At 42.7% G+C, this 22,326-nt stretch overlaps 1 protein-coding gene across 7 annotated transcripts in view; it reads left to right on the top strand.

Annotated features, from left to right (window-relative positions):
• The window catches only part of LARP4B (La ribonucleoprotein 4B), a 78,819-nt gene that overhangs the window by 15,216 nt on the left and 41,277 nt on the right, over positions 1-22,326 (top strand). For 3 of the 7 annotated variants that reach the window (XM_064371801.1, XM_021670717.2, XM_021670718.2), the window contains 2 exons: positions 14,481-14,622; positions 14,853-14,993. In XM_064371801.1, the coding sequence (XP_064227871.1) occupies positions 14,481-14,622; positions 14,853-14,993 (283 nt within the window). Of the gene's footprint in view, positions 1-5,350; positions 9,176-14,480; positions 14,623-14,852; positions 14,994-22,326 lie in introns of those variants that run through there. The other 4 variants (XM_064371800.1, XM_064371799.1, XM_064371802.1 and 1 more) reach the window with 3 other exon arrangements.

Genomic DNA, 22,326 nt, shown 5'->3' with positions numbered 1-22,326 from the left:
ACTCCTCCCTGATGTCCCCAACCCACCCTTCTGTTCTAACACAGTGGCCAGAGGATCCCTTCGAGAAGACCAACTCAGAACCTGCACTCCTGTGCTCAACATCAGAGTCAGCGTGAGTCCTGGCAGGTCCCTACCTGTCCTCTCTGACTCTGCTGCCTGCTGGCTCTCCCCTCGCACGCTGCCAGCCCCAGTAGGCTCTTGACCCTTGGATCATTCCAGTATCACCTCACCACAGGGCTCTCTACCTCGATTGGTCCTGGTGTGCCCGTTTCCCACAAGTCTTCGAGGCTTGTTCTCTTACCTCTTTCAGTCTCAGCCTCACCTTCTCAGTGAGCCCTATCTATCCACGTCCACATCCTTCTGGCTTGCTTCAGACCCCTTATGTGTAGCAGTTAGCATCTTCTAACAATGTTAGCTATTTGTTAGGTTTAGTGTTTATCTCTCTGGACTAGAATGCTAGGGTTTTGTTTTGTTTTCTGATGTATCCCAATGTCTTCCTGACAAATAGATGCTTCATAAATGTCTCCGGTATAAAAGAATATATCACATATGGTGGTTATCACTGCAGACTATCATGGCTCTTACTATGCACTCACCTAACACTTAAGTTTACTCATTAATTCCTGTGAGCCCTACACTTGTCTTACCCCTAGGTACTGTTATCCTATTTCGCAAAGGAGGAAACTGAGGCACAAAGAGGCTTAAGTAATTTATCCCCAAGATTACTGGACTAAAAAGTGGTAGAACCAGGATTTGAACCCAGGCAGTCTGGCTTCAGAATCCAAACTCAAGAGGAAATACTTTCTATTTGGCACTGTTATTTCATTTAAAAAGAGAAACAAGAAGGAAATAATTAAAAACACCCAGCTGTTTGTTTTGTTTTGTTTGTTGTTTTAAGAGACAGAGTCTTGCTCTGTCACTGAGGCTGGAGTGCAGTGGAACAATAATATCTCATGGCAGCCTCAAACACCTGGGCTCAAGTGTTCCTCCTGCCTCAGCCTCCCAAGTAGCTAGGACTACAGACAAGTGCCCCCACAGCCCGCTAACTTTTTATTTTTATTTGTAGAGATGGGGTCTTGCTGTGTTGGCGAGGCCATTTCGGAGATCTTTAAGGCTGTCCCCTCATCACAGGTGCATCACATTTGCCCTCTAGGAAAGCAAAATGGCTTTGGTAGATGAGTACTGGGGGCCTTGTACAGGCTTGCTGCCCAGAGCTGCCTTGGACCTCTGCTCCCCACATCTGGTACATTGCTTCTCAGTCACCCCAGCTGTCACTCAAGTGGGCCCAGTGGTGGCTCAGGGCGTGGCTTCAGGAGGTACAAATCATAAACTTTGGTGGCATCCATGTGGTGCTAATTTTCAGGCAAGAAGAATGCTAGAGTTGTGGAGCAGCCTTCACCTAGATTTCAAAAGATGTCATGGACAGCCTGGGGGCCCAGGCAGAGACTTGTCACAGGAGCAGAACAACTGCAGAGAGCCTGTACCCGGGCAATGGCAAGCAGAAATTTGGGGTTGAACCTGCTGCAGAGAAATCCCAACAGGGCAGGCCTAGTGGAGTTATGGGAGTGGCCCGAGAGCCTTCAACTGTGGAGCTGCCAGCTTGCACCATCAGCCTGGGAGAGCTGTGGGCAGGAGACTCCAGTCCCTGACAGCTCAACTCCAGTGCCTATGAAAGCAGCCAGTTGCCAGGCAGAGAACTCTGACACATCTGTCACTTCCAGTGATTTGACTATTCTCTCAGTACAACAGTTTGCACAGTACTGCCACACAAAGTTGATTTGTAAATCTACTGTTGAACAAAATGCCTTCATAGAAATAACTGAATAGCAAAGCCATGAGGTGGGGCTGCCTGAGGCCCTTGGGACCCAATCCTTCACCAATGTGCCCAGAGGGTTGGACATGGAGTCAAAGGAGATGATTCTCCAGAGAGGCTTAACATTTCATATTGTCTGCCCTGTTGAGTCTTGGACTTACCTGGAGCCTCTTGCCTCTTCTTGGCTATTTCTCCCTTTTGGAAAGCAAATTTCGTGTGTGTGTGCCTGTCCCACCATTGTATTTTGGATACACATAACTTGTTAATTTCCACGCTCAGGGCTGGAGAGGAATTGATCTTGGGGTGAATCGTGCCTTGAGTCTCACCCATATCTGATTCAGACGAGACCCTGGACTTTTAAGTTGATGCTGAAATGAGTTAAGACAATTGGACTGTTGGAGGTATTGGGATGGAATGAGCGTTTTTTGCATTATTGAAGGACATGAATTGTGGGAGCTGGGGTGGAATGCTGTGTTTTGCATGTGTCCCCCAAAGTTCATGTGTTGGCAACTCAGTCCACCGTGCAGCAGCATTGGGAGGTAGGGCTTTTTGCCCTCGCAAGTGGATGAGTGGGTAAGTGCCATCGTGGCGGGAATGACTCCATATCCTCAGTGTGCGTGTGATGGTGCAGTGCAAAGGCCTCTCCAGATGCAGCCTCTCAACTTGAGACTCTCAGCCTCCAGAACTGTGTGAAATAATCTCTGTTCTTTATAAATTGCTCCAGCTCAGATATTCTGTTAAAGCAGCACAGAATGGTTTCACAAAGGACTTTACGGCTTGAAAAGTGCAGGGAGGAGATTGGAGAATAAAACAGCATTGAGGCAGCGTGCTGGTGTTGGTTAGCTGATGTTTTTGCATGAGATAGAGGAGGTTGGGGGAATGTTATTTTAGAAGCCGAGATCATAGAGGTAGGCTGGGGCCAGATTATGGGGACTTTGAAGTGATATTGGGATTCTATTCCAAGTACTTAAAGTCTGCACAACAGCTCTTTGAAATAGGTGTCAATGTTGGCTCCATTTTACGAATGAGAAAACTGCGACAGAGAGAGGTTATATAATTTGCCAGAGATGACACATGTAGTAAAAATGGAGCTGAGACTCAAGCCCAGGCAGGTGATCTCATGAGCTTTTCTGCTTTACTGTACCCTTTCACCCTACAGCTGGTATGAATTGTTTGTATCCTTAGTGCAGAATGTTTTTCCCATGTAGATATTTAATTCTCTCACGTAGCATAACACTGTGGTCAGTGTATGGTCTGAGTTTCGTTTTGTCATCCGAAACTGCTAGTAAATCTCTTGGTGCCTCATTTCCCTTATCTGTACAGTGGATTAGTGGTATCTACCTTGGGGGTTGTTAAGAGTACAAATTAACACTTGTGGCAAAGTGGATGCATGTATGTAATTAATATTTTGTGGCATACAGTGCTATATAAAGTGTTTACTACCATTATCATAATCATTATTATTGTGATTTCAGTACCTGAATTTAAGTATATTCAGAAATGTTCCTGTTACCTTTATGTTTAAGTATAATTCCTAAACTTTTTTTTTTTTTTTTTTGAGACGGAGTTTCGCTCGTTACCCATGCTGGAGTGCAATGGCGCGATCTCGGCTCACTGCAACCTCCGCCTCCTGGGTTCAGGCAATTCTCCTGCCTCAGCCTCCTGAGTAGCTGGGATTACAGGCACGCGCCACCATGCCCAGCTAGTTTTTTGTATTAGTAGAGACGGGGTTTCACCATGTTGACCAGGATGGTCTCGATCTCTTGACCTCGTGATCCACCCGCCTCGGCCTCCCAAAGTGCTGGGATTACAGGCTTGAGCCACCGCGCCCGGCCAATTCCTAAACTTTTTATGATAAAATGTAATAATATTTTAATGATAAAATTTATTTATTTATTTATTTAGACATGGAGTCATGCTCTGTCTCCCAGGGTGGAGTGCAGTGGCACAATCTCTGCTCACTGCTACCTCTGCCTCTTGGATCAAGCAATTCTCCTGCCTCAAGCCTCTGAGTAGCTGGGATTATAGGCGCCCGCCACCACACCCGGCTAATTTTTTTTTGTATTTTTTTTTTTTTTTTTTTTTTTTGCTAATTGTTTTATAACCACAACAAACTAGTACAGAGAATGCCCTGTACAAAACACAAAGGTTCAAACATCAAGGTGTTCCCTTAGCAAGGCTGAAAATTTCAGTCTCTGGTATTTGGAATTTAGGCTGCAGTCCTTGTTTTTGGATGGATCACTGGGTGTGTGGCACAACAGTCCATGCTTTTTTTTTTTAATGAGATGGAGTCTCACTCTGTTGCCCAGGTTGGAGTACAATGGCCTGATCTCAGCTCAATGCAACCTCCACCTCCCAGGTTCAAGTGATTCTCCTGCCTCAGCCTCCCGAGTAGCTGGGATTACAGGTGTGCACCACCACGCCCGGCTAATTTTTGTATTTTTAGTAGAGATGGGGTTTCACCATGTTGGCCAGGCTGGTCTTGAACGCCTGACCTCAGGTGATCCACCCACCTCGGCCTCCCAAAGTGCTGGGATTACAGGCGTGAGCCACCACTTTTTTTTGTATTCTTAGTAGAGACACGGTTTCACCGTCTTGGCCAGGCTGGTCTTGAACTCCTGACCTCGTGATCCACCCACCTTGCCCTCCGAAAGTGCTGGGATTACAGGTGTGAGCCACTGTGCCCAGCCAAAATGTTACTATTTAAAAAAAAAAACAAAACATTAATCGGACACCGGTTATAACTCACAGGTTAAATAGCAAAATCTCTCTTGCAGAGGAATTAAAAGAATTACTTTGTTTTTCAGATAGTATGTCAGAACCATAATAAGAAAAAGAATTATTTCTACTAAGAGCCAAACATTGCAGATGTCAACATAAGACATAAGGTCTTGTCTTATGTTTCTTATGATGACATCTGGACCCATCATGTGAGTCCAGAGTCAGGGCCCAGACCACGTAGTGCAGTAGCAACTTGTTTAGTTGTAGACACCTGTTTTTCACCAGATGGCAGACTGTATGTTCCTGCATCAAGTGCTTTCAAGAGACTTTCGAGTTTTGGTACCAGAGCTTGAGATCTGTTTTTCTTTCATTCTTTCCTTTTTCTTAATTGGAGTGCTCAGACATCTGCAGAAGTCTGAGGAGAGAATCATATAATGAACCGAATGTAGCATCATGAACTTGAACAGTTACCCATCTCCACATTAGACTGCTGTTTGTTTTTATTTTTTGATATGGAGTCTTACTCTTGTCGCCCAGGCTGGAGTGCAGTGGTGCGATCTCGGCTCCCTGCAACCTCTGCCTCCCAGGTTCAAATGATTCTCTTGCCTCAGCCTCCCGAGTAGCTGGAACTACAGGCATGCACCCCCATGCCTGGCTAATTTTTTATATTTTTAGTAGAGACAGGGTTTCACCGTGTTGGCCAGGCTAGTCTTGAACTCCTGACCTCTGGTGATCCACCTGCCTCGGCCTCCCAAAGTCTTGGGATTACAGGCATGTGCTGTCATGTCTGATGTGGACTACTGTTTTTAAGTCTTTTCCTCCCTCTATGCACACAACTGTTTTAACTTTTTTATGTGTGTGTATATATTTACTATATGTGCTAGGTTATTTTAAAGCAAATTGTAGATAATGTGTCACTTTATGCCAAATACTTCAGCATGTATCTCTGATACTCCATTTTCATACCTGACACACTTGTCTACATTTTTTTAATTGCTTTTTTTGAGGGTGTCTCCTTTGTTTTTTTCGGTTTTTAATTGCTGTTTATTTCAGACATCATTTCTTAAAGCTAGAAAATTAGATACAACTGTAAGTACCTATATATTTTAAGGAACAAAATTCTGATACTGTTTTCCTTTGGGGGGAGTTTGTGAACTATTTAGTTGCCACCATCCCATGAAATGTAATTTGGGAAATACTGAAGCACTATAGAAAAACCAGAAGCTGAAATCTTTCTGACTGGAATAATGTTTTAAGTTACATTTTATTGAGTTTATGAGACTAAGAAAGAATACGATGCAGCATTCTTCTGTTACTGTTCTGAGTGTTTGGATTCCCGGTCGTGTTTGGAATTGAGCACATGGAGTATGCTAGTTGTCAGGTCAGGCTCTGTTGTCATTAGGATTTGGGTTTGAGTGGCAGGAACATGTGACCGCTGTGCAAGGGGTTATTTTTGGTCTCTGGGTGTTGGCTTCTTCTCAGAAACCATAGCAAGTTAGTGTGAGGTACGTCTGTGGAGGCTTGGGACTGGCACCCGTGTTGTGTGCTTGTGAGCTCTCAAACATGGGCTGTTGCTTCAGCAAAGGACTTAGTAGTGACAATGACAGTGAAAAAATTGGCCTGTTACAAAAATCTGTGGAGGAGAAGGAACCAGCAAACAAGATAAGTAAAACTTTATCTTCGTTGTTTGGTACCTCTGAAGGTGAGGAGCTTCGTGGTGTTGGCATTGGAGCCAGCAGTGCAGCTGCTGGCCTTAGTGCGTGGACAGGTGCAGAGTCTGAGCACAAACAGGGTCGTAGACCTACACGGTTGTTGAACCCTATTTCCTCTCTTGTATATACATTCTTAACAAGGTATGAAAACTTGGATGAGAGTGACAAGAATTCAGATACTGTTGTTAATGAGCCGAATTCTGAGGGAGTCTGTGATCCACCGTGCGTGGGTAGTGGCAGCCGAGGTTGTTGTGAAGAGGAACCTTTCTCATGTGTGCCGATGCCTTCTGACCGAGGCCTGCAGGAGAAAACCTTTGTGAGTGGCCATCTGCACTGTTACCCAGCTATTTGTAAAAACGCTTTAGTAGAGAAAGAAATGATGGTCAGCGTTCACCTCAGTAGTGATGATGAGAAGAAGTCTTTAGACATATCCAGTAGGGAGAAGAAAGATGGAAACCCTGTTTGTGTTGATCATCAGCAATGTCTGGATTTAAGAGAGTGTGAGTTTCACAGCATTTGTGTTGCAGACTCTGCCTTCCCGAGCGTAGGAGAGGAGCTGGGCACCTCGGCAGGCAGAGTAACTGCAAGAGGAGAGTGTCACTCTGCTATGCCTTCAGCCCTGCGTTCCGTGTCAGGGGCTGGCGAGCCAGAGCCACGGCAGGAAGAGCTCTTGCCCCGGGACGCACTGGGTCCAGATGAAAGGACAGGGAAATGCAGTGGGAAAACCCAGCCTTGCCCTGAGCCTGTGGCATTCAGCCATGCACCTTGTGAAGCAAATGCTGATAACACACAGGTGGCTTTACAGGCAGACGCTTGCACTGAATTCCCTAAAAATTACACAGAAAGTAGTGCACTACATAATGTTGACCTACTCCTTGAAGTAAATAATAATATGGACAGTGACTCACTGAGACGTGCGTGTGTCCTTCTGGAAGAAAGTGAGAGCCGTAACTCAGGAGTAGGAAGTGAGATGGATCATTCACCTGTTAGCTTCCTTACTGACACTGCGTGTGTTTCAGGGAGTAACGACCAGGAGGCTGGTGTCGACCAGAATTTACATTCTAAAAAGGAGGGAGAAAATAACCCTATCAAATCACTAAGAGACAATGATTGTTTCTACCTGGATGTTAGCAAATCAGATAGTATCCTTCCCGTTGGTCTAGATAGCATTGATTTAAGTCCCAACAGGCCTGTCACTGCAGTGAGATTTGGAAGTGGGTGTCTCTCAGGTCACACTAATTCAAGAGAAGCAGCCCCAAGCCAGCTTGATGACTGCTGGGAGCTGGAATCTGTCCCTGGGCCAGTGAGGAAGGCGCAGCACAAAGGAGACTGTAGCCTGGAGGCCAGAAGTCCCTTGCTGGCAGACAGAGGAGAGCTGTCTCTGCAATCTGAAAATAGTGCCTTTTACCAAGAAGAGGACAGAATTGGCATTTTGGGGGCTAAGGGTCACGGTATAAGGGCTTTTGAGTTGAAATCTTGGTGTCAAGCAGATGAGGCTTCGACACAGACTTGTGACCTAACTTGTGTGGAGCGTGTGGTGGATATGGGGACGGTGCAGAGGACAGACAGCTCGAAGCTTAGCATGGCACAAGGAGCGCCCCCCTATGGCAAGTCTCACCATCACTCAAGGTCTCTTCAGAGTAACTGTGTTTCCTCCGCATTGATGTTCACCTGCACAGAGGAAGAAGAGAGGGAAATAAGCCCAAGTGACAAAACAGAGGGCGAAATATGTGTGAAGAGTTTAGTCATTGTGTCAGGAGACCAGCTGAGTGACCCCCAAAGGTTAGAAAGTGGTGAAAAAGAATCACAGAAAGCAGAATATAGAGAGACAAGTGAAGATGACACAGAGACTGTCAGGTCAGATTCTGAAATAACCTGTGCGTGGGAAACGGGTACACAAAGATGTGAGGCAGTGCCAAGTCAGGATATGCTCTCCTGCGTTAGTTTTTGTACAACAGAGAACCCTGATGTTGAGACTAATCAAATAGAAAAAAATTATGAAACACACCGAGTATATGCCAGCAAATACAATGGTCTTAATGTGTTACCACCTTTAAGTCAAAGTTTTAATCCAGTTATACAGAAGTCAGAAATAGTAGAGAAATCTGTTAGTAGTGGTGAAAGCCCAAAATGGAAGGGAATTTACTCTGAATCAATTGAAGAAGCTTCTGTTGTCTTTGGTACTAATATATCAGGGTTGAGTAAACCAAAACTAACATGTAAAGAAGAGGAAGAGAGATTTTATTTGGAGAAAGATAGTATTGACCCCAAAATTATGGACTGCCTGGGTCCATGTGGGACAAGTGAATGTGCATACCATTTCAAAGAAGGAAATGCCAAGTCCACTCTTAAACAATCTACTTTAAATGGTGAAATGGGTTTTATGGGAAAAGCTAAGGTGATTTTTGAAAACATAGAGTCACGTGACACTTCCGATGGGCATTTCTTTTTGATTGGTGTTGATCCCACCCTAGTGGACAGATACACAGCTCCCCACTGTGATGCAGCCCAGGGGATTCCTGCTGTCCTCATGGACAGCAAAGATGCTATCGTATCAAGTAGTGACCACATTTTATCACTCAGAGAAGGTGTCCTAAACAGATCAGAACATCCCTCAAAAATGGATTGGCAGAGTTTCCCAGAAGGAGTCTCCCATTTTTTGGGTGAATTTTCCTATTACCCAATGGGAGGGCTAGCAAATCCAGTATTTTCTGAAAGACTGGCCCGTGGTTGTGGTGGATATCAAGTGGGCTATCTGTGGACTAATACAGTCACAAAAGATGCACTAGAAGTTGAAAAAATATTTAGTGAGGATCTATACCATCAGCCACAGGACTTGGAAATTGCTTCGTTTTCAGAAAACACTCCTCAGCTACCGGTATCAGAGGACGGTGTTATTTGGGGATGGCATGATAGAGATGGACAGTTCGTAAGTATGTTTTATCTGTGTTTACTGTTGTGCTACGGTATGCTAGGCTATACATTTTAATTCTTTTTATTTTTTTATTTTTATTTACTTATTTTTTGAGACGGAGTCTCTCTCTGTCACGCAAACTGGAGTGGCATGATCTTGGCTCACTGTAACCTCTGCCTCCTGGGTTCAAGTAATTCTTGTGCCACAGCCTCCCAAGGAATTGGGATTACAGGCGTGTAGTAATACGCCCGGCTAATGTTTGTATTTTTAATAGGAATGGGATTTTGCCATGTTGGCCAGGCTGGTTTTGAACTCCTGACCTCAGGAGATCCACCTACCTCGGCCTCCCTAGGTGCTGGGATTACAGGCATGAGCTCCTGGGCCTGGCCCATTTTAATTGTTTTTAACTTAAAACTAATACAGATTTATTCTAAACATTGGGCAGTTGTTTGAATGCTTACATATGGCTGTGAATTACTATACCATTAATGATTTCCAAATTGGAGAATATGAATTCATTGTTTGATGTATTTAAGCCAGAGTTTGGGTACAAACTCTTGTTAGCACTAAGGCATGCCCTGCTAGTTGTCCTGCGCAGCTCTGTGTTGACTTTTTTCTGTCTGAATTTTGCCAGCTGTTCTGTCCTCCTGTCCGCAGTGTGGACAGAGCCCTTTGAGGGCATCTTATTGCGTGGGCAGTGTAGTTGATTCAGTAAGCATGTGAGCCCATTGAAGGTATAAGTCACACTGCAGAAGACAAACTTATCTAAAAATCGGTGCTTCCTGATATCTTTGTCTGTATCTGAGGCAGATAGAATTTGCTGATTTTAACTGGCTATAAAATGTTGGTTCTATCTTCTTGCAGTTAGAATCACGGTGGAGCTCTCTTAGAGCCCTGAGATGGGGCTTGCCTCTCTGGTTTGGAAGAAGCTTAGCAAATGATTCTATGGGTAGCTAGTTTGATCATCTTTCCAGAAATTCTGTAATAAATGCCACCATCATTCAACAACAGGAAATTAGTTTTGCTCACAAAACAGACATTTATCAAAGCAATGTGATTGAAAGCACATACTCAGAGTACCAAGATCTCATTATTCAACTGATGGATTATTAGTGATTTTTTTGGGCAATGAAGCAAGAAAAAGTATTGATGTTAAAGAGATAGAGATGACTCAAGTGTCAACACTTCTGTATGGGAATAAACAAGCAGAAATCCCATTCTACAGTGTAAGGAATGATCCGTCAACTGCTTTTATTTCCATGCCCACATTGGGAGTTTTTCCAGAAAGAGGTATGTTCAAATGAATGTTTTGCTCCTTAAATAGTTGTGGAGGCACAGCAGTATAAAACTAGATCTTTAAGATAATCTGCAGTTAATCTTTTACAGAAGTGACATAATTTGCAGTTGTCTACCAGTGTCACTGCCTAGCCATCAACACAGAGCATGAACGATGCCTAAGTGAGAGGTTGCTTCCAGTTTTCAGTTAGCTTTCCGTTATGAGGTATTCCCCAAACAGGATTCTACTGTGAGGCATTACCACATTTAACGATGATGCTTTGCCTTTCAGAACTTCAATTTCCAAAGTGCTGTTACAGGTGTTTTTTTAATACTAAATCTTAATATAGCAGCTGTTACTCCATTTCCTAAATAAAGAACTGTGGGGAGAGCCTGGTATGGTTCTGAAGTCAGCAAATTGTCTTGAATTTCTAAGCTTTTTAGTGCAACTTGAGGAGTAGTTTGTGCTTGCATGGCATGTGTCTTTCCCTAGTCTCTCACCTCCTTTCTGTTGCCTCACCTGCCAGTACCCCTTTGCTGGCATCAGTCACTCTAGTTCCTACTCAGTAACTTGTCGGAGAGACCCTGTCTCATGTCCATAATGTACACACTTACTAATTGATATATTATTTTTCAAAGTGGAGCATAGTATTTTGCCCAGGGTGGGGTGGGGTAGAATAATTTATTTAAAGCATCAGGACTCAGGGATGTTCACTTAGGAATGTGGCTGTTAAGGTCAGCTTGCCTCCGGTTTTAATAACCTTTGCTTAGCCATACATTTTTAATGGAAAAATAAGACTTATAGCCAAGCAGACGACACTGCAGTTCTTCTTGTTTGTTATTTTTTTTTTTTTGCGGGGTTGGGGTGGGGGTGGGGTGGAGTCTTGATGTGTTGCCCAGGCTGGCGTGTATTGGTGCCATTTTGGCTTACTGCAACCTCTGCCTCCTGTGTTCAAATAATTTTCCTGCTTCAGCCTCCCAAGTAGCTGGGATTACAGGTGTGTGCCACCACATCCAGCTAATTTTTGTATTTTTAGTAGAGATGGGGTTTCACCATAATGGACAGGCTTGTCTTGAATTCCTGACCTCAAGTGATCTGCCCGTCTTGGCTTCCCAGAGTGCTGGAATTACAGGCATGCCCGCACCTGGCCGACGCTGGAGTTCTTGATGATCATTTAGAGTTCCATATGACTGCAAGAGAATTAGCATATTTTATAGAAATAGTAGGAGATCCAGATCTTTGTTTAATACAAACTATTTCTCTTGTAAATTACAAGTTTAATGAACTCTTGATAATGTTATATTTTGCTGGACACAATTACCATTGTTTTTATGGGCAAGTTACTTAACCTTTCTCAGCCTTGTTTTTTTTATTTGTGAAATGAGTCTAGTTAATAACCACCTCCAAGACTTGTTCTGATTCAGTACAGGTAAGTGCATAGAATGTACTCAAGTATCTGGTAAATCCTTGAATGTTATTAAGCCTCAAAAGACATCTTCATTCTTTCATTCCTGGTCACATCTCTTCTGTCACAGAATTTATTTGAGCATTTGCTAACTGCATACACTTGATTTGGACTTCTTCACTAAGAGGTAGTCATTGTTTAAGGGTAGAGTCCTATTAATTTGTGGCATAAAACCTTGCAGAAGTTGTCAAATAGTGGAAAATTCCTGTTATTTGTTAAACATTGATTCATTCGTGACATATATATCTTGAATGATATCAGGAGCACCTCCCTCCTGAATTCAGGACCGTGCTAGCTGTCAGCAGTGCTGCAGTGAGCAAAGTGCCCGTGGTGACCGCCACCCTGGAATGGAAGGAACACAGACACTGTTCTAGCCACAAGAGCTGTGAGAGCCCAGCAGCCTTGCTGCCACTGCTTTCAAAGTGCTGTTGGTCTGTATTAATAAACTACAAAATGTATTTCGGTACTGTAGGGCAGTCAACTGCAAAAGGTACTAATAATAGAGAAGGTTACTGTTAGTTATCGTGTTGGGAATTTAAAGCATGTGTATTATGTGCATGAGCTGAGGGGAGCCAGCTAAGTGGATGGAATGGAACCAAGGCCGGAAAACTGCATTGTGTGGTGGTGGTGAAAAGAGACTGGGTGTAATTAGGAAAGACCTTGTGTGGAAGAACTAGAGTAGGAAACAGAATAGAGAAATGAATTTACGAAGACAACAGAACAGGCAGAAAGGCGGAAATACTGCCAGAGGGAGTGTCGTGGGTGACTTGTGGCTGTCATCTGCACCCTCACGCAGCTCCATGAGCTGCTGTCTGCTTCATTCACCATCACACCTACCTGCTCAGCATTGTGCCTGTCACAGCCATGCTGATGCAAATGTCGAGGCATTTGTTGGACAGATGGGTAGATGAGAGAGAAGAGAGCAAGAAATACTGCAGAACCAGAGGCCAAACGCAAAGTTTAGGTGTGATTCAAGAGGGAAAATTGAAGAATTGGTGTTTGTTGATTATAACATTCTTGAAGGAACCCAATTCTTTGCCCTATCACCAGTACTTAACAAAAATGAAAAGAATTCCAGATAGGTCCTCATTTAAACATTAAGAAAGCCCAGCTTGTGTCAGAAAAATCAGGGGTTTAGGGAGTTTCCACATGGTGGGGGACTGTTGTGGGTTTATGTAATATGTCAGGAAGGACTACCAGTCCAGGGTCTCTGGTCAGGATGTTCTGGACAGACGGGAAGAGCACAAGTACCATTGTGCCTAGAAACAGCAAGAAGGTCAGTGTGCCTGGAAGTGGATGAGGCCAGGGAGCAGTGAGCACAGGAGGGTACTGTGGCCACAGTGGGAACTGTGTCTTATACTCCAAATGAGCCAAGCCTGTGGGGGAGGGTTTTGGGTAGAGGGCTGCCCTGTTGGATTAACTTAGCATGCCTGACTGTCATGATGGCTGATGAGCTCAGGATGCAATGAGTGCTTGGTATGTGCCAGTCATCAAGTTGATGGTGGGAGATGGTGCTGTCAGCAACCCCATTAGAGGGGAACCAGGAATCTTGTCTTCCAGGTGAGGTTGAGCCCAGGTTACACAGCTGTCCATGGCAGCTTTGGCTTCAGCCCCAGCGATCTGAGAGCCCATGTCCAGAATGCTGGACTGGCAGCCTCATGGTCACCTGTGGATTCTCTTTCAAGGTGATACTGAAGCTCTATCGGGAATGGGAACAGGTAGTTCTGTGAAAAATGTGAGATATTTTATCTTCTTTTTCAAAGGATGCTTGAGCTTTCTTATCCTATAGTACCCCTGACAGACCTATTAGAACACCTTTGTTCTTAGGAGCAATTTTCATTTTCTACACCTTTTGTTTGTGACTTTTTGAAGTTTTCTCTCTCTCTCTCTCTCTTTTTTTGTTTGAGATGGAGTTTTGCTCTGTCACCCAGGCTGGATGGAGTGCAATGGTGTGATCTTGGCTCACTGCAACCCCCACCTCCTGGTTTCAAGTGATTTTCCTGCCTCAGTAGCTGGGATTATAGGCACACGCTACCGCGCCTGGCTGATTCTGTATTAGTAGAGATGGGGTTTCACCATCTTGGCCAGGCTGGTCTTGAACTCCTGACCTCAGTGATTTGCCCGTCTTGGCTTCCCAAAGTACTGGAATTACAGGTGTTAACCACCATGTCCGGCTGACTTTTTGAAGCTTTCTAATTAGAATTGTATTCATCTACATTGTATTCAAGTTTGTAAAACCGTGAATTGTGATTTTATTAGGTAGAATAGGAAGTCACCAGCTCTTCCTAAGGTACACTGTTTGTGAAACACTGAATCTTTCTGATGGCAGGCCTGTCCTTCCTCATCTCTGCAAGTCTTGGTGTTGGGAGGAGGAACTTAAACCTTGTGGGTAATTTAAAGGAATTTTGACTGCATTTTTTTTTTTTAATTCTGAACCTGATTTTACCCTGAAGGTGTGTGTACACAGATTGGCTCAGCCTTTGGAGCCTAAATCAGATGTCTCTTAACTCTGCATTAATGAGCGAAATTGTATTTGGTTGACATTTGGATACAAATGTTTATCTCACATTTCTTCCTAGGTACCAGCAACTAAGGTTTCAGAGCTGAACCCTAATGCAGAAGTGTGGGGGGCTCCCGTGTTACATCTGGAAGCAAGCAGTGCAAATGTGAGTGCCGCGTGGGAGGAGGCGCGTGGCCACCACTCAGACTGTGGCCGGCAGGGTGAGTTGAATGTGGCCGTGGTGCGCAGTGGCCCTGCTTTCAGGCCTGTGCTTTTGTTTCCACTTTAATCTGTCTTTAAGATGTTCATTCACAACTGTGTCATGGTAAGAATAGCCCACAGGTCGTTTACAATCCAGTTAAAGAAGTTGAGTAACTGCTAGAGTAAGCTTTGTTTTAAGAGAAAGTTACTCTTCTTACCCTGCCCTTTTGGGGTGAACTCCTAACTGTAGGATCGGATGCCAGTGGTGATGGTGACCAGAGCCATGAGAATGCAGCATTGCCAGACCCACAGGAGTCGGACCCAGCAGACATGAACGCTCTCACTCTGGGTCCCACGGAATATGACTCTCTTCCTGAAAGTAGCGAAACAGGTAAACATGTTTTATGAATTCATTTTCACAGAGAATATGGGCTGCTTTATTTTTTGTTTTTTATTTAGCTTTTTAACTTTCTCTAAACAAATATCTTTCTTTGCCTCCTTTTAATGCTACTTTAAACTCTTAAGTGGATGCAGAGAGGATGAGAGGCCCTGGTTAGGGAGGGTGCCATAGAGAATGTAAGTTCTCAAAAGATGAATCCTGTTTAATTTAGTAGTGCGAAGTGTCAGTAAAAATGCAGAGATGGAACTTTAATGTTGGATTTGAGAGTAAGACAGTTTAGGTAAAGCGAGGGCGATAGAGAGGAAACGCTGTGGTATTATAGGTCAGGGCAATTGAGGCCGTATTTGCGAGTCTTAGAAGCCATTCACATTTGAACATGTTGATGAGGGAGTGAGTGACATGAAGAAAATAAGATATTTGGGGAAGACAAATTTTGCAGGAGTGTGAGACAACGACTTGGAGGAAAGCAGACCTAAGATCAGCTGGATAGAAGCTGTTATTCTCTTGCAGGGCTGTAAGGACCTCAGTATGGAGTAGTGGCTATAAAAATGGAAAGGGAAGAGAGTAGGTGGGAAGAGGAGATGGTTGGGCCAGTTATGCAGCACACCACACGTTACTGGAAATGCAATCGTCAGAGCAAACCTCTGGGAATTTTTTCATGTTTTCATTTTTATTACCACAATTGTGTCATGATCTCAGTGGTTCTTAACCAGTCCTTGTCCCCTCCCCCACCCCACTTGCCTCGGACATTTTGTTATCCCAGTGACCAGGGAATGCACTGGGCAGGGCCAGAGAGGCTAGGCCTTGATGCTATAAGGTACAGCCATGTAGAATAACGTCATTGGCTTAAGGCTGTCAAAATCAGAAACTGTCACTTGAGAGGGAAAATGTGTAGAGGTTTTTTAACAGTTTGTTTTTTTTTAAACTTATTAATCAAATAAGTATTTATAAAGGCACAAAAATTAAGTCATGTTTGTTCCTTGTAAATATAAATTTGCAGTCTTGAATTTGCTTAAAGTGTATTACCCATCTACATGAGCAGTTTTCTAAATCTGAGGAAGTGCCAGTATTCAGCAATGTAATTTGGTTACATCTCCCTTGTTCACCAATAACTGGTTAATAACTTGGGAATGGCAGAACATTGGGATAAATTGGAGTCATGTTAGAGTCCATTGGAATTTAAGATGGCAAAGGAAAGGAATACTAGTCATTAAAACAGATTTTTACAAAAGATAAAAAGGCATTATACATTAAGGGAGTGAGAATGTAATGGCAGGAAGTAAAAGGGGTTCAAAATAAACAATTTAAGTTTCAGACTAAATTGAAATGGCCTAATCTTGAACTGGGGTCACAGTGTATTCAGAAGATGGAAGATAGATAAGCGGTAGATAGATGTGAAGATTTGTCTTGAGGACGGAAGATGTTACCAACAGTGAAAGAGCAGGTGAAAATCCGCCCGAAGATGGGTGATAGATAACGTTACCAAAAGTGAAATAACATTTGAGAATCTGTCTGAAGATACAAGATAGAGAATGTTATCAAAAGTGAAATAGCAACACGTTCAAGTATATTCTGGAAAGTTTAATTTCAAAAGAAGGTGATTCTTTTTAACAGGGTTATTTAAAAATATTTTCAAAAGAAGAAAAAGAATACCTTCTGCTCTGTCTTCCTCCTTCATCTCCCTCCCTCTACTCTTTCCCCCATTCCTCTAAAGCGTGAGTGAGGCATAACTGACGTACAATACACATCATATAGTTCAGGTGTACTCCAGATTTTCCATAGCTTAAAGAGAATTGAGGAAATATTCAATATGTTATTGATTTATTGCCTCTTTCATTCCTCATTGCTTTGTCCACCCAGTTTGATAAGTTTTTCTGCACCTGTAAAATCCTCATCACATTTGAGATCACAAACATCCCAGTCACTAGTAAGAGCTTCCTGTGCCCTCTCATTTCTCCAGGGAACCAGTGGTCTGCTTTCTATCAGTATACGTCAGTTTGCATTTGTAGATTTTTTTCTCTTTAAAAAAAAATTGAACTCCTGGGCTCAAGTGATCCTCCTGCCTCAGACCCCAATTTGCTGGACAGTGACGTGTGATGGAATTTGGCAGTGTGTACTGTTTTTGTCTGACTTAGGCTAGTGATTCGTGTTGTAACATACATTACTCATTTTTATTGCGAGAAGTATTTAATGATATCGATACACCACAGTTTCTTTTTTCATTTACCTATTCATGGGTTTTGGGATTGTTTTCAAAATGTGGCTTTACCAATAAATAAAGTGTTTACAAAAGTGAACATTTATAAGCAAGATTTCATATAAACATGTTTTCATTTCTCTTGGGTAAATACCTTGGAATGGAGTAGCTTGATCTGCTGGTAGGCATGTTTATCCTTTTAAGAAATGGTAAAGCGGTTTTCCAAAGTGGTGGTACCATTTTCTATTCTCAACCAGTGGTGGATTAAAGCACCATATCCTTATCAACACTTAGGGTCAGTCTTTAATTTTAGCTGTTGTGAAATGTAGACAGTATAATCCTATTTTGGCTTTAACTTATGTTTCCCTAAGGACTAATGATGTCAAACATCTTTTTTAAAAAATTATTTTTTTTGACACTTTGAGATTCACAGCAAATTTTAGTGGAAGGTATAGAGATCTTCCATTTACTCCCCTCCGCCTAACCCCACACGTTCATGGCCTCCTCCACTATCCACATCCCCCCACCCGAGGGTGGATTTGTTATAATTGATGATCCTATATTGGCACATCGTTATCACCTGGAGTCCACAGTTTACACGAAGTCTCATTCTTGGTGTTATACATTCTGTGGGTTTGAAGAAATGTGTAATGGCATGTACCCTCCATTGTAATATCATAGGGAGTAGTTTCCCTGCCTTAAAAATCATCTGTGTTCTGCCTACTCACCCCTCCCTCCCTCAATCCCTGGCAGCCATTGATTTTTTCACTGTCTCCATAGTTTTACCTTTTCCAGAATGTCATAGGGTTGGAATCCTGCAGGATATAGCCTTTTCAGATTGGTTTCTTTCATTTAGTAACATACATTTAAATTTCCTCCGTCTTTTCGTGACTTGATAGCTCATTTCTTGTTAGCACTCAATAGCATTCCATTGTCTGGATATACTACAGATTATCCATTCACCCACTGAAGGACATCTTGGTTGTTTTCAGATTTTGACAATGACAAATAAAGATGCTGTTAACATTCATGTGCAGGTTTTTGTATGGATGGAAGGTTTTAACTTTCTTGGGTAAATACCCAAGAGTGTAATTGCTGGATCATATGGTCAGAGTATGTTTAGTTCTGTAGGAAACTGCCAAACTGCCTTCCAGAAGTAGAACTTGTGGATCATATGGTAATTCTTATGTTTAACTTTTTTAGGATGCTGTTTTCCACTCAGGCCATACTATTTGACATTTCCTCCATCAGTGTGCAAGGGTTTCAGTTTTATTAAATCCTTTCCAGTACTTGTTATTTTCTGATTTTTTTTTTTTTTTTTGGAGATGGAGTCTCATTCTGTTGCCCAGGCTGGAGTGCAGTAGCGTGATCTCAGCTCACTACAACCTCTACCTCCCAGGGTCAAGTGATTCTTCTGTCTCAGCCTCCCAAGTAGCTGGGATTACAGGCATGTGCCACCACACTGAGCTAAGTTTTGTATTTTTCATAGAGATGGGTTTCACCATGTAGGTCAGGCTGGTCTTGAACTCCTGACCTCAAGTAATTCGCCCATCTCAGCCTCCCAGAGCGCTGGGATTACAAGCGTGAGCCACCACATCCAGCTAACTTTTGCATTTTTTGTAGAGACGGGGTTCAACCATGTTGGCCAGGCTGGTCTTGAACTCTTGATCTCAGGTTATCTGCCCGCCTCAGCCTACCAAGGTGCTATGATTACAGGCATGGACCACCATGCCCAGCCTATTTTCTGATTTTTTTTTTTATAATAGCCATTCTAATGGGTATATCTTTGTAGTTTTGGCTTGCATTTCCCTAATGGTTATTGATGCCAAACACCCTTTCATGTTCTTACCAGCCATTTGTATGTTTTCTTTGGATAAATGTCTATTCAAGTCCTTTGCCTTATTTTTGAATCAGGTTTTTGTTAATATCTTTAGTTCTCAATATATTCTGTATGTTAATTCCTGATCAGATATATCAGTTGCAAATATCTTTTTCCATTATATGGGTTACCATTTTATTTTGTTCAAATAATTGTCTTTTGATGTACAAAATTTAAAATTTTCATGTTTGTTCAGTTTTCGTTTGGTTGTCCATGCCTTTGGTGTCATAGCTAAGATAACATTGTTGAATCCAATATCATGAAGGTTTTGTCTATGTTTTCATCTAAGTTTTATAGTTTCCTGTCTTACATTTAGATCTTTGATCCATTTTGACTTAATTTTTGTCTGTGGTATAAAGTATGGATCCAACTTGGTTTTTGCATATCAATATCTAGTTGTCCTTGCACCATGTATTGAAAAGACTGTCCTTTCCCTATAGAACAATTGTGGTACTCCTATTAAAAAAAAAAATTGGCCGTACATGCAAGGATTTGTCTCTGGGCTCTCTATTCTATTCCATTGCTCTATGTCTAACCAGGCCACCGTAGGGAAAGCCTAAAATTTTAACTGTCAGCCTACAAGAAGGTAGAGCTGCCTTCATTGTTAACCCAAAGGGGATCCAAAGTTGGCAGTTTAAGCTTTAAAAAAAGTGGGCCGGGCACGGTGGCACATGCCTGTAATCACAGCATTTTGGGAGTCCAAGGCGGGCAGATCGCAAGGTCAAGAGATCGAGGCCATCCTGGCCAACATGGTGAAACCCCATCTCTACTAAAAATACAAAAATTAGTTGAGCGCGGTGGTGGGTGCCTGTGATCCCAGCTACTCGGGAGGCTGAGGCAGGAGAATCACTTAAACCCAGGAGGCGGAGGTTGCAGTGAGCCGAGATAACGCCACTGTACTCCATCCTGGCAATAGAGTGAGACTCTGTCTCAAAATAAATAAATAAATAAAATAAAAGATTTTAATTTTGTCATAGGTCAGATTTTTGCTCTTTAAAGAGAATTTTTAAGGCTAACCATAGCACACTATTGGGTCTTTCTAGAAATTTGATGTTTTTATCAATTGCTTAGGATGAAATCTCTAAAATCCTTTTTTAAATGTACAGTTCTCACTTAAAGGATCCATCTTTTTGCCATTGACAATTAGAATTTTCAGTGATACATTTATTCCATTAGTGACTCAGTCCGATAGCCTCTTGATGGAAAGTCCAGGATAGATCCTGGAGAGGACATAGAGTAACAACACACTCTGGAATTGCTTTGGTAGAAGCAATTCCAAAGATACCTCATGCAAAACATTCACTCCCAGGAATGGGCTCGATTAGCAAAGACTCTTGTTGACACAGACTAACCAGGCAACAAAAGTTGAGATGACAAAAGCCCCTTATACATGGGACCTCTTGTTAAGACAAACTCCCAAGTGCTTGACGTATACAGAACAAAAAGCCTTGGGTTCTTGTTTTCAGACCGGCCACCTGACCTGATCGGAAAATTGTGCCTCTCTTGATAGTGGAGACCAAAGAGTGCTCCCATTTGGTCACAGTTCAAGCTCCCAAGGACATAAAACAGGACCCCAAAACACTTTTGTTTCTAAGGCCTTCGTTTTGGGGTATTGATTTCTGAGTCCCAACAGAGGTTCCTGTTGATAGATCCTCAAGCTGATTGTTTTCCTCATCCATGTCCAGTCTCCTAATAAGCTCATCAAAGGTAGTCTATGTATCTGTTAGAGTAGTTTTGATCTCTCACCCCTCTTTTTTTTCCCTTGGGATTTCCATCTCTCTGCTTGCATTGTCCATCTGCTCTTACCTGCTGTCTCTGTTATCCATGTGTGAGCCCTTAGCATCTTATCGTAGTTGTTTTAAATTCCCTGTCTCATAGTTCTAACATCCCTGTCGTGCCTGGTTCTGATGCTTGCTCTACTCTTGACACTGTGTTTTTTTCCTTTGCGTATGCCTTGCATCTTTCTTGAGAGCCAGCTGTGGCATGCTGGTGAAAGGCACTGTTGTGGTCACTAGGCTTTCAGTGCTGTGGGGTGAGGTGTGGGCAGGGGATGCCTTCTACAGGAGGCCTGGGAGTCTCAGTCTGCAGTGAGCCAGGGCCCTGGACTGTGAAGCTCACAGGAGCTTCTCTCTTTTCCTCCGCTTTTAGGTGGGGCAGGATGGCTAGAGGAGGCAGGAGGTGTGTATTTCCCTTCCTCTAAGTATGTTCTGCTCTGATTAAACCCCAGCAAGTTGGACTCTGGTTAAACTGTCTTTCCTGAGGGCAGACCTTGTCAAGAAGAATGAGCACTCTGTTATTTTTCAAAATGGTTACTTTTTCTCTACTACTGCCAGAAACAGAAAGGGATTTTTCTCTAATATGCACTATGAGGACCTGATCGAGCTCCAGAAAGTATAACTCACAAAAGTGCACGGCTCCCTTTGCCCCTCAATGACTAGGACTCCCTGCAGTTTTTAACTCTCAGACTTGTCCACCGTGAACCTCCAGCAGTTCATCAGTTACAGTGCAGTGTTTTCTGTCCTGGCTCTGGTTCCTGCAATGGTTTCTGCTCCATACGTTACGTTGTGATCACTTCTCTATTCACATGTTTGTCTGTCCAATTTGGCACTAGTTGTTTGCCTTGTGCCCTTATTTTTCTTAGGATCTAAGAAGAGTTGTTAAGTTGTTAATTTTTCTGTTTTCTAGATTTTTTCCTTTCAGACCAGAGTGGTGACTTCCAAGCTTCTCGCATACAGAACCTGAAGTTGCAGCATGTTTGTGTAATGCATATGTCTTCTTTGGTGTTGTGCCTGTTTGTGTGTTTTCTTATTGGGTTGTTTTATTACTCGGTTTTGATAGTTATTTATATGTTTTGGATGTAAGTCCTTATCAGATAACATGATGTACAGATACATTCTTGTTGTTCTCCTAAGAGTATTTTGGAAAAGCGGTTTAAATTATAACCAAGTTTATCATTTTTTTCTTTAATGGATCTTCCTTTTGGTTTATACCTATGAAATCTTTGTCAAGGTTACAAAAGTCTCCTCCTATAAGTTTAATTGCTTTAGATTTTACATTTTTAGGTCCATTTTAGGTTAGTTTTTGTAGAAGTTATGAAATAAGGATCAAAGGTACTTTCATTTCGTGCATATGAATCTGCAGCTATTCTAGCACCATGTGTTGAAAGCCTTCTCTCCACCGTGTTGCCTTTGCACCTTTGTCAGAAGTCATTTGTCTGTGTCGGTCTGGATTTATTTTTGGACTGTCTC

Source organism: Aotus nancymaae, unplaced genomic scaffold (assembly GCF_030222135.1).
Source record: "Aotus nancymaae isolate 86718 unplaced genomic scaffold, 86718_ANA_hifiasm-v0.15.2.pri h1tg000173l, whole genome shotgun sequence".
Lineage (NCBI taxonomy): Eukaryota > Metazoa > Chordata > Mammalia > Primates > Aotidae > Aotus > Aotus nancymaae.
The sequence above is the reverse complement of the archived record's forward strand: the minus strand, read 5'-3'. Positions and strand labels throughout refer to the sequence as shown.